The sequence below is a fragment of the Vicugna pacos genome, chromosome 1 (assembly GCF_048564905.1).
Source record: "Vicugna pacos chromosome 1, VicPac4, whole genome shotgun sequence".
NCBI lineage: Eukaryota > Metazoa > Chordata > Mammalia > Artiodactyla > Camelidae > Vicugna > Vicugna pacos.
In genome coordinates this window covers 89,715,031-89,728,088 of record NC_132987.1, presented here as the reverse complement: position 1 = coordinate 89,728,088, position 13,058 = coordinate 89,715,031, and the positions used below count along the sequence as shown (strand labels likewise).

General features: G+C 34.7%; 1 protein-coding gene and 1 long non-coding RNA gene across 8 annotated transcripts in view; one reads left to right on the top strand and one right to left on the bottom strand.

Moving 5' to 3' along the window:
• The window catches only part of ZNF654 (zinc finger protein 654), an 83,558-nt gene extending 76,183 nt beyond the window's left edge, over positions 1–7,375 (top strand). For 2 of the 4 annotated variants that reach the window (XM_072967315.1, XM_072967331.1), the window contains 3 exons: positions 734–875; positions 4,035–6,381; positions 6,966–7,375. In XM_072967315.1, the coding sequence (XP_072823416.1) occupies positions 734–875; positions 4,035–6,381; positions 6,966–6,973 (2,497 nt within the window). In that variant the 3' untranslated portion in view covers positions 6,974–7,375. The other 2 variants (XM_072967308.1, XM_072967322.1) reach the window with 1 other exon arrangement.
• LOC116277672 (uncharacterized) overlaps positions 1–13,058 on the bottom strand; it is a 73,914-nt gene that overhangs the window by 59,061 nt on the left and 1,795 nt on the right. For all 4 annotated transcript variants that reach the window (XR_012075599.1, XR_012075609.1, XR_012075595.1 and 1 more), the window contains exon 2: positions 6,330–6,411. This is a non-coding gene — a long non-coding RNA (uncharacterized lncRNA). The remainder of the gene's footprint in view (positions 1–6,329; positions 6,412–13,058) is intronic.

Genomic DNA, 13,058 nt, shown 5'->3' with positions numbered 1-13,058 from the left:
TCATCAATTATTTTAATACTTTTTAGATTATGATGGATTATGTAACTTTTGTGACACTTTTCAAGGAATTCTACTTCGCTAAAATGTGATATCCAGATAGAACATTTATATCTTAGGATTTCCTTTGCCTCAAAACCCACTGCTCCTACCTTATTCATCTGGTAACCCTGGCCATATTTTAGAAGAGAATCTACCTGTGAAATATTTTAAATGGTCCATAGCTTATCCTTTTAAAGGTATTACATCTTAATGGAAGAGCAGATGATCTAAATGTAAAATTTCAGAATCAGTACTATATTATACTTACACTTTTAATCTGTAGTACTTTTGGTATCTTAATGGATTGAAAATGAAAAATATAAACCATTTCTTTGCTGAAAGTCTGCAATGTTGATTTCTAAATTTGTGAGTGGGTATTAATTAAAGGCCACAGTTACTTTTTAAAAATAATATCATAAATATTAGTACCCGGGGATTAGAATTTGTTTTGATCAAGTACTAAAGATGCCTTAGGTCACTGCAAAATTGCAACTTCTGATCTCTCCTTTCCCCCCAGTTTCTGTTAGTCCCAAATTGGGAGCAAAAGTATAGCTTGGGGTTTAACTTAATATCCATTTACACCCACTTTGTAAACATCCCAGCCCAGGGTACTATAGAATCTGGGAAAGATAGCTAATGTCTGTATTTGAATAAACTGTATTTTTGATATTTCTCTTTTTTTTCTCATTTACAGGGAGTTGATTTTCATATGGAGTAAACTTCAGCTTAAGTCTAATCCTTCAAAACAAGTTTTTGTAGATCAATGCTACCAGCTTTTAAGAACAGCAACTAATGTGAGAGTCATATTTCCTTTCATGAAAATCATTAAAGATGAGGTAAATAGGATATATTTATCCCTTCATTTTAAATGAAATTTAAATGACAGTTCACTGAAATTTGAATCTCTTAATGATAAAATTTATTTGATTATATAATTGAAGAAAAGGAGGACTTTCAAACCACATTCTCCATATATTATATGCTCCCCTCATCCCAACCTCAAACTCCCAACATAGTTGCAAAGGGTGTACATAAATGAAAATAACTGAAAAAAAAGAGAAAAAAGGTCAATTTAGTGTTACATAAAGTTGACTAGGGGAATAATTAATTGCTTCTATAAGAAGCTGTTATCTTTTTTCTTACAATTAAGTCTGTCCCTTTTTATTCTAAATCCTGTTTGTAGAATCTTAACTAATTTGCAGATGAACTTTGTATAACTATAGGTAATACCTGCTCACTGTCCTAGAGAAATACAGTTCATAGTTTTTAGCCTGGTGTTTAGGTGAAAAGGAACCATGAATTCTCAGGCATTTTTGAAACCTAAGGACAAATTTTTAATGTGTTTATTTCAAATAATAGTAAAGACCCATTATCTGTTTTTAAAAATAGTTCTGAAGCAAGTTTTTCATGGGCCACTTGCAAGTGAGTAAAAATCTACATGATTCTTACATAGACATGAAAGTGGATCCTGCAGATCCTTTTACTTTTTCTCCTCAAATATGAACAGAACTTTGACTACAAAGATAGGAATGATAAAGCTACCCTACATTTTAGGTAGCTCTGTTTAACTGAATTGTTATGTGAGTTACTTTTAAATATATAAGGAGGCATCCACTAAATAATATTTTTTATATATTTATGTGTTTATCACATTCATTATCACATCACTCATTAGATGTAATGACCGTGCAGTGATCATATTCTCGTGATACAAAGCAGCATTATATCAGATGGTTTGTTTTTCTGTTTTATTTCTCATTTTTTTTTGTGCTAACTGCATTAATAGCTTCATTATTAAATAGTAAAATGTCATTCAAATGCATTGTCAAAGTTTACCTCTCTCCTCACCAAAAACTGGAGGAAAAAAGACAAACTATGCTGTAGAAAGAATACTTCTTAATATTGGAAGTGCATCAGAATCACCTGTAAAACTTTTTAAGAAATAAAGATGTGTCCATCTTTTTTTAACATATGATTCTCATTTGTACCAAAAATTGAGAGGCTTTGTTATATAGAACGTTTTCATCTAGGTGAAGTTCAGCCAAGCATCACAGAGCTTTCTCATTTTCACATGTCTGGTCAACCTAAGAATACATGATAAGAGGAAAAATTCAAAGATGAAATAAGTATTTGAATTTTTCAATACACTCTACTAAAAACATTTTTATCTTGTGGACTAGATCAGTCACGTGCCTCTGTGCTGTGAAAAGAGGGACAGGCAATGCCGTGTGAGTTCAGGAGGAGACGTTACAGATAGCATATTGGAAAAGGCTTTACAGAGGAAGATGCTTTCAGCTGGGTTTTAAATGATAGATGAGGATAATATGAATATTTTTAGAGGAGTTTGTAGTTTATAGAGCTCCTTTTCCTCATTTTACTAGTTAGTTCTCACAACTGTCCAGTGGCAGGGAAATCTGTGGACGTGTGTAGAAGATGGAACTAATCAGAGTTTAGTTTTTTTGGGGGTGGGGTTGCTAGAGATCCTGAAGGGACTCAATACTAGACAAAAGCTGAAACTTCACTCCACAAATACACTGGAATTGTTAAAGGATTTCAGGTAAGGAAGTATCCTGTTCCTTTTTGTGATGATCCTGATGTTCGTAAACTTCAGCAACTGGGCACATTACAATTTCATGAGGGAAGACAAAGAATGTAGATAACTTTGGAGAAAGAATGAATTCTGTTTTGAAGCAATGGATTTGAATTTGCTTTATCTGGAAAGTGTAAATAGGAATATCTAATTGTAATAGACAGAAATAAGAAATCTGAATTCAGAAAAGGATTCCAAGCTAGCAATGGTAGATTTATAGGAGAAAACTAAAGTCAGTGGAATGAATGATCTCAACCATTCTGCAGACATTTGTTCAGAGGTCACTGTATGCCATCTCCTATGCTAAACACAGGATAAACAAAAAATGGGACGCTATCCCTGTGATTTGGGAATTCAAAGCCAAGGAGAAGAGGCATAGACAGTTATAAAACAGCATATATGTGCTCTTAGGAAATAAGTGTAAGTTATTTTCAGTGGAAAGAATAGGGAGTGTTTAACTGTAACCCAGGGCAGGAGCCAGAATGAATGAAAAAAACCTTCAAAGCAGAATTGATTCTCAAAGAATGAACAGGAGATGGGTAGGAATTTACCAGCTAGGGAAAGCAATGTGCGAAGTTAAGGTCTCCTTGTGGAACTGTAAGTAAGGGTTACATAACATGTAAGAAACTGAGAGGACATGAGGCTGGCAAGGAAGTGTTCCTCTTGGTCATTTATAATATACCACATACAGGCGGTATGACACACACATACACACTTTTAAAGACATATTATTTTACGTCTTTCTATTCAAACAAACATTTAGATCATTCCAAATCACTAGAGGCATTATTTATAATTTGAATTGAGATGGATAGACAACAAATTCCCAACTAAAAGCTGATGCAGTTATCTCTGAATCATCAGGAAAAGTTTCAAAGCTTGAATTATTTTCAGTTAACTTCCAGTAGGTTCATTATTCTGATACCTTAATAGATTTGGAAAGTTTGTAACTGTCCTGTTCATGTTCACACTTCTCCCCTTATTTGGATAAATAATATTATTTAATAAGTATTACTCTGCCACAGAATGTGAGGTTGGTGCCTTAAAACAGGGTCCTAGATTTGTAAGATGCTTCAGTCATCATAAGTTTATGAAGCATTTTGTATTTTTAATCACCATAAGGTTGTGAAGCATTTTGTATTATGGTTAGTAGGGCTTGTCAGACTTGAGAATTAAATAAATTGGAAGCTTTTTAAAATGCTACCTTTCCATTTATTCTCAAGTTTAAAAAGAAAGATTTATTTATATATTAAGGAGTTAAGCAAAGCTACCCACTGAAGAAAATGCACATTTGGAATATGTGTTTATTCAGCTTTAATTTCAGAGTTGTCTTTTAAAAAGATAAACTAGTAAGTGTTAACAATTTTTAAGAAGGTATTTAGTAGTAATATTTTTCTTTTCATAGGTGGAAGAAGAAGGCTTACAAATTTGTGTTGAAATATGTGGTTGTGCTCTACAATTAGACCTTCATGATGATCCCAAAACAAAATGTCTAATTTATAAAACAATTGCACATTTTTTGCCAAATGATTTGGAGATCCTCAGGATTTGTGCACTCTCAATATTTTTTCTTGAACGTTCCTTGGAAGCTTATCATACTGTTGAAGAACTTTACAAACGTCCAGATGAAGAATACAATGAAGGCACAAGTAGTGTTCAAAACCGTGTTCGTTTTGAATTACTTCCGATTTTGAAAAAGGGATTGTTTTTTGATCCTGAATTCTGGAACTTTGTAATGATTAAGAAAAACTGTGTAGCATTACTGAGTGATAAATCAGCAGTTAGATTTCTAAATGAAAGTACACTGGAAAATTCTGCAGGTAATGTGAAAAAGGCAATGGAACAGCAAAGTTTAGATGAAGGGCTTGACTTTCTTACAGATCAGAGTACTGGAGAGCTTGATCCTGACGATGTTTCTGGAGTGCAACCAAAAGGTCATATGAGTGCAAAGAAAAACGTTACAGCTCTTAACACTTCCAAAGTAGATCATAACGTCCCGAGGCATCGGTGTATGTTATGTAACAAGGAATTTCTAGGTGGTCACATTGTAAGACATGCTCAGGCTCACCAGAAAAAAGGCAGTTTTTCATGTGTAATATGTGGTCGAAAATTTAGAAACAGAGGACTTATGCAGAAGCATTTAAAAAATCACGTTAAGAAAATACAGAGACAGCAAATTGCAGCAGCTCAACAGGAGGATCAGGAAAATCCTGCTTTGGAAGAAATAAATTATTCTGATACTTTCATTTCATTTGAAAATGGGAATTCTGATAATAAGGATTTGGAAGTAGAGACCATTACTGCTTCCAGTGATGGAAACAAAGACACCATCCCTGCGCACGTGGCTGAATTCATTGAAATTCCCGTAAGTGTATCGGAAGATGTTATTGAAAACATTATTGAAAATGGCAGTCCTGATACTTCTTTAAATAGCATCGCGGAGCCTTTACCTGCGTGTGTGGATGACTATGAGGAGGAAGAAGACGAAGAAGGTGATTATGAAGAAGATGATTATGATCTGAATCAAGAAACTTCAGTACTTCATAAAATCAATGGAGCTGTGTGCCATCCAAAAGACATATATGCGACAGATCAAGAAGGAAACTTTAAGTGCCCTGCTCTTGGCTGTCTCAGGATATTTAAAAGAATTGGTTTTCTGAATAAGCACGCAATGACTGTACACCCAACTGATTTAAATGTGCGGCAAACAGTAATGAAGTGGAGCAAAGGAAAGTGCAAATTTTGTCAAAGGCAATTTGAAGACTCTCAGCATTTTATAGATCACCTTAATAGACACAGCTATCCAAATGTGTACTTTTGTTTGCATTTTAATTGCAATGAGTCATTCAAGCTGCCATTCCAACTTGCTCAGCACACAAAGAGTCACAGGATATTTCAAGCTCAGTGTAGTTTTCCAGAATGCCATGAGCTTTTTGAAGATCTTCCTCTGCTATATGAACATGAAGCTCAGCATTATTTAAGTAAAACACCAGAATCATCTGCTCAACCAAGTGAGGCAGTTCTTTGGGATGTTCTCACAGACTCAAGTTCTAATCATCAAGAAAAAGACTCATCTAGTAATGAGAAACAAACCATTAGTCTGCCAGTTTCTACTAGCAAGTCAAGAAAAGATTCTACAGAACCAAAGACGTGTATAGAAAGTATGGAAAGGAAAACAGACCGTTTAGTTCAGAATGGAAATGAACATTCTGGTGACACTATTTCTGGTATAAGCTTGATAGACCAAAAGATGCCTGACATAGAGCCAAATTCTGAAAATAACTGTAGTATTAGTGATTTAGTCAATGGACACAGTGGAATAGAGCAGACACCTTTAGTTTCGTCAGATCCCGCTTTGAAAACTGATACAAATAGAATCAGGACAGAAAACGGTTCCATTTTACCCAGTGTTGTACCACAAGAACACAATACCCTGCCAGTATCTCAGGCACCTTCCAAACCAAATCTGACAAGTGAACATACTTCATATGGCTTAATTTTAACAAAGCCATATGTCAGACCATTGCCTCCCAGTTACCTTGATGAACGGTACCTTAGTATGCCAAAACGCAGAAAATTTCTGACTGATAGGGTAGATGCCTGTTCTGATCAAGATAACGTTTGTAAAAAATCAGTGAAAAGACTAAGATGTGGCAAATGCCTGACCACCTACTGTAATGCAGAAGCACTTGAGGCTCACCTTGCACAAAAGAAATGTCAGACACTCTTTGGATTTGATTCAGATGATGAAAGTAAGTCTTCTATCTTCTCAGTAGGTTTATCTGTAGAAATAGAAAATACCATAAATCTTTAGGAGGTTAAAAAACTAACATTTGTATAACACAGATAATAAAGCACTACCTCATACATTAATTCCTTTTAACCATACAACCACCATGATGTTACTATTCCTGTTTTATAGATCAAGCAACTGACATTCACAAGTCAAGTAATTTGCATAGGCCTAGGCCTATGAACTTGTGGAAGCCAGAACTTGAATGGTTTTTTCATACTTTTGGATCATGCTCTTTAACTGTATCTGAGGCTTTTCTTCATTCCAAGTTTCATGTAATAAAAGGTCTAAGACAAAGTAATTATGATGGAATTGTTTTTCATCTGCATGCTGGAATGTAAACCAAGTTGAGCCTCTATTACAGAAATAAAAAGAAGAAGAACCAGATAATAACTGAAAAACAAAATTGAACAAAAGAAGAGCTTGCCTTTCTACTAATACTAATATTCTTTCAATGAGTAAGGGTATGAACAGGAAATCTAAATTAGAATTCTAGTTGAAAGTCTATAAAATTTGAATTAACAGACATGTTCTGTTTTACAGGTGCCTGATAAAAATGTTTCAGAAAGATCTGTCGATCAAGCAGTAGTGTGCAAAAAAGCACTACAAGAAAATGCATCATCAGTTTGCTATTTCCCTGATGGCCTTAATTTTAGAGCGGTCTTGGATTACTAAAGATAAAGACAAAGCACATTTTCTAGAATGAACTCACAGAGGAGATGTGCTGGTTTAGACTCCAAAAGGGTTATTTACAAAACTCCCAAAGTACCAGTTATCCAGAAAACCACATTTTTTAAGAAGTTGATGATCGATAGCAGCATGTTCAGTTTCGCTTACGTGAGAAACGTGTTCAACTAGACAGAATAACCAGCTATGGCCTTACAGAAAGGGAAAAACTAACCCATTCTAAAAAAAGGGGGAGGGTCGGTTTACAATAAACAACTTCAAAAGTATTCTACAAATGGGATTTGTTTTCTTGTCATGCATAATCAGATTATGTCCTCCTTCCTGGTCAAATACACTTTAAGGAACCATTTCTGTTTGGTTTATTATAATTTAGAAACTGATAGATGAAAATTAAACTTGATTTATCACCATGCTATCCATAAAAGATTGTGACTTGTTTCCAGGTGATTGATTAGATCAAAGTTCAATGAATGACATGTCAGCATTGAAAATTAAAAAATAAAAGAGTACTTTGCTAATAAGCTTTAGCTCTTGACAGAACCTTTCACTTTCCATTTTTGTAATACCAATGAGTTATATTTAAAAGGCAGCAGCGTCAGTAGAAAACATACAGTCAGTAACTTGGGAGAGATGAGAGGAATCTAAGACCATTAAGGCTATCTTGGTTGAAGGAAAACACTGAATTGCAAGTTAATTATTCAATGTGAATAATGGTATAAGCACACTGGGATATTTCTGTTTGTATGTAGAGTAGGGTTAGGACATTACTTGATGATTCATAGTTAGACATTAATGTGTTATCCAAGTACAGTCCTATAAGAATAACTGGCTGAAAAAAAATGCAGCCGAGAATCATTAAGAATTCATTGGTTTTATTCAATTAGGAGAGTTAATTCTAAAATAAGCCATATTACTCATGCTTTCTTATTTCTGGTAAATTTGATTTGAATAGTAATTTTTATATATAAAAGGAAATATTTACACAAACATTTGCACAGCAAGAACACAATAAGATATGCTGATGCATTTATTTTCCTTAATGACCAGTAATTTTCCTAAGGAAGATTTTAATTTAATAAATTGTAAAACAAAAAAGTTTTTAAAAATACCCTCTCAGATGTGTTCCACTTGTACAGTCTCTAAAAGAGGATGCTTAAAGACCTCCTTTTACATAATAGTGTGTTAATCTATAGCAGGGGTAAAATGAACAAAAATGCAAAGGCAAATTCTTTAGAAACAGAGCTATTAATATACCAAATATTCCAGTTATTCTGACACATTCTTGTTCAAAGCATATAATCTCATCAAACTCTATTATAAATTTTTAAACATTAAAGCGTCTTGAATGAAGTTACTGAGGAAGTGGGGCTTTTCCTCCAGGGTAGCATCCAAACTTTATTAAAATAGGATTACTAGATCATGGCAGATCAGATATCCAAACAAACCCTCCCAGGTCTGTTAGTTTACTTATCATAGGCATTCACCACTATGCAGCTGATAGTCATGAATCCATTCCAATCAAATCAGGTTTTTGTTGTTTAATGTAGCCTACGTTAGGCTGTGGAATTTACATTTAAATAACATAAGTAAACACAACTCCTAACACAGTTTAAAATCCTTTAAGGTTAACTAAAGAAAAAAGTGTTTTCCATACTTCCTGATACTAAAAATGTAATACTGGAGTTCTATTTCAGTTCAGTCTAAAATACATCATGTAATAAGTCGGTTTGGAAACTAGTTCAAAGGGACAATGAAGTTTTTTTGAAATACAATTTCTGCTTTGTACATTTTTCAGAAGTTTAAAATCACAGCTTAACATTTTATCACATCTTTAACTTTTAATTTTTTCTAAGTTGTAACTATTGACATAAATCCATGTCTACAGATTGTTATTTTCATTCATTTTGCAGTTCATACCAAGATGTTTTTAAACATAATCCACTTGTTATTTTTTTGTCTTTAATTTGAGGTTTTATTTCTACTTTTGTGTTTCTAAGGGAAAACTGTTTCTGGACGTCTGAGGTCAAATGGGTTTATACATAAACCAATAAATCATAAATCAAGGAATGTTTTATGAAATTCTGACCATTGTTCTAACCTCTTTATATGTGTATCAAATAACTGCCGTTGAAAGAATGTGTACATTTTCTTATGTATGCCTTATAAAACATAAATGTACATCATTTTGCTTTTATAGGGTGCATAAACTTCCAACAGTTCTAATGCGGGGTTCAGAAGATAAGGAAACTTTCTTCTTATCCCTCAAATTCTTCTCATTTTCTTTTCTACTTCTGTTTTGAGGATGTGTTTATCTTACATGGACCAAGTTTCAATTTTTTGTTTTTAAATAAAAATTTCCTTTGAAACATTAAATATTAACTTTCTGCTGTTTCAGTAAGGTAAAAAAAAATAGCAAATCTGAATTTTTGCTGCTCAGATACTATGGAGAAGATAGAAAAGAACCTCCGTGGACAAGGACACTGGTACTTTGGGCTTTAGCCATATTCATTTTTTTAAAAACACCAATTATATAATGAATAGATAACTTATAACACTGAACTTGTGATTCTTCTCAAATCACACTTGAAGGTTCAGCTGTACTCCTTTCATGTTTGGTTTAAACTGTAGTATGGATGAAAAACCTAAAAGGGATGATAGTGTTTATTTTTTAATTTATTTGGTACTGTAAAACACCTTTTCAGAATGACTAAATGCTGCATATGCATTTTGGGACTGTTAATATGTGAAAGATATTACAGATTCAGCAAGAAAGGAAATTTGTGCTTCCTTGTTGAACATTAAATTATTTTACTTTGCATTTTATAAGAGTACAAATTAAAACTGAGCCATTGAACTGCAATAAATCAACAATAGTGTCTCATTTCAAGAAATTTTTTGTACTGTACATAGATTTGTTCAATAAAACATTGTCCTTGTTGGTAATGAAGTGTTCAGTTTTATGTAGCACATTGCTTCAGAAGGAATTAGACTTAAGGTATATATTAACTAAGAAATTTCTGTTTCATAAGAGAAGGAGGTATTACAGTTAATATTACCATATTCAGATTATTGAGTGATTTTAAAAAACAGAACAATATAGTTTACACAAAATAGATATTTTTAGACATTATTTAAAGTAATGTCCATGTTCATATGTAGGAATTACAAGTTGACAGAATGCTGGTTACTAAAGTCATTTCGAGTAAATGGTTTCAGTGTGATACAGGGCCCTCTGCAAACTTTGTAGGTGGAAGACAGACACCAGAATTCGCCAAAAGCAAGACAGTAAATGGACTGATCTAGACTGGTAACTCCAGGGATGTAAAGCCTCTGGCGGAACTTAAAACAAAAAAAGGCTGGGAAGTCACTTTGAAATAAGATGTAAATTTTGAAAATTACTTCCTACAAAAGCATTTCAATGGCAAAATGTTGAAGCCGGTTAGTGATGTGTATCTAAAAGTGAGGCCCTTGGGTGGGAGGGCTCCTGCTCTTGGTTCTCTTACAAAGGAAAACCCCCTACACTGTTTGCTCTAACTTGCAACTTGAAAAAATGGGGGACAGAGTAGAAAGAGCATGTCTTTGATGTGAAAGAGCACTGGAAATGAAAGAATAATTGTGTTAATTAAAGTGATGTGTACATATTATAAATGCTATGCTTTGAAAAACAGAGAAAGTTATTGAAGCATTCTAAATCTAGAATTCTGCATCTATGATTTATGGTCATATGATCTTAGACTATTAAATGTATTGAGGTGTTTAGATAAAATAATTGGGGTTATCTAGACTTTCCATTTTTTCTTTTCTGAAATTTGAGGAATGCTGGGAAGCAATCAAATATTAAATACACTTCCAAGATAAACAAATTAGACTGCTTTCATAACATAAGATCTAGACTGATTTCAAGAATCAACTGCTAACAAGGCCAGAAGTTTGGGCTGTATATCAGTATTTGAAATGGAGGCAATCCAGTATTAACACTGAATAAAAACTAAAAATGGGAGAGAGGCTCATGCCTCATTTATGTGTACTGCACATTGGAGAAGAAATGGTTTCTGTTTTACTAAATCACTGTGTACCAGCTACTGTGTATGTATCACCTCAAATTGTTAAAACAACCAAGGTAGATATGAACACTGCTTTTTAGACACCAAGGCTCAGAAAGGTTAAATAACTTGACTAAAGTCACACAACTAATAGTTGGAAAGATGGAATTGAAAAAAGCCAGTGTTTCCTCCTCAAACAGTAGTGCCATGCAGTTTTTCCTCCAAGTGTAGGGCATGAATGGATCTAATATACTCAAGTGGAGAGGGATAGGCTTGCCTGAGGATCAGTGATTTCAGAGACAAAGGATGTGGTCTGGTACAAACATGGCTGGTTGATGTTTCATTCTCTCCTACCAGCAGTGATTCTTCCAGGGTGCTCCCCAGAACAGCAGAAGAGGCATCACCTGAGAACTTGTTAGAAATACTAAATTTTTGATCAGGTGCAGTGCCAATCAGTCATTCAAGAAGTCTTCCTGGTGGTTTTGATACATGCCTAGGTTTGAAAACCACAGATCTAAAGAAACAAGGTTCTTCATGTTTCCCTGGAAAGTAAACTATTAAATTCATAGAGGCTTCTTAGAAACTCAGTTTCCAGGACATTTAAGAACTTCCCTATCAACAGGTACTTAAATAATTTACCACTGTTGAATGAATGGATATTTTAACAGGTCTAATACCCCAAACCACTCTACTCTAGAAAACTTTTTCTCAAAGTATTCAGTAATCAAAACCACAAGAATGGAATCTAATGAAAACAGCTCAAAGAGGTGTGGGGACCGGTTGTATTCAAGTTACAGCGTAAGTTTTAAGGCAATCAGCACATCCCACTGTGCTCAGACTTACACAGCAGTTAAAAGGCAGCTGGTCTTGCCTGGTGCTGAGCCCTTCCTGTTAGGATTTTTCTACATTTCTCTTTCTGCCATGGCTTCTGTACCACCCCTTGCTCTAGCCATGCTGTTTTATTCCATGCAGTTTTCACTACTGCTCCCTTTCCCTGTAATTCTTTTTCATTCCTTTTACCTGTGGTTCTCTTTCCACCTCACCCCTCATTCTTTGCTTAATCTTCTTGGGCATCACTACACTCTCCACAAAGACTAATCTCTCCTAATAACTCCGGATTTCTCCACTGAAACCTACTTCTTCCAGTCTTCCTCCTTTCAGTAAACAGCAACTCCAGTTGCCCAAACCAAAACCTTGCCATCAGCCCTGACTCACTCTCATGTCCTCCACTCTCATGGACTATTGTAGTAGTCTTCTAACTGGGTTCCCTGCCTCTTCCCTTGCCTTTTGTGCGGTCTGTTCTATACACCAGCAGCCAAAATGATGCAGTTTGAAAACTAGTCAGATCATGCCATTCCTCAGTTTATAATTTTCCAATGGCTTTGCAATTCATTCAATTATTCAACAAATATTTACTGCATACCTACTATGTGCCATGCTCTGAAACAGGCAATGGAAGGAAACAAAAACCTCTGACTCAGAGAACTCACATTCTACCGGGGGCGGGGGGGGGCGGTAACAAACCTACAGTATAAGTACTAGAGAGAAAAATTAAAATTAAGTGGGTAGGGAAGGTGTAAGTAAGCATGGCATTGTAGGTGATGATTTTAAACAGGATTATGATAAGAGATGATAATACCTCTTTGATAAGTGACTGTTGAGCAAGGACCTGAATGAAATAAGGGAAAGTGAGCCATTCGGATATTTGAGGGGAGACTGTGCCAGGCAGAACAGCAAGAACAGAGACTGAGGCAAGGACCTGCATGACAAGTTCAAGGAACAAACAGCATGGGAACCACTGTGACTAGTCTGGAGTGAGAGACAGAGAATAATAGGAAATGCAGGCAGAAGGGTAAGAGATAAAAGCCAAAGTCTTTACAGTGGCCTGCAAGGTTCCAGACTGTAC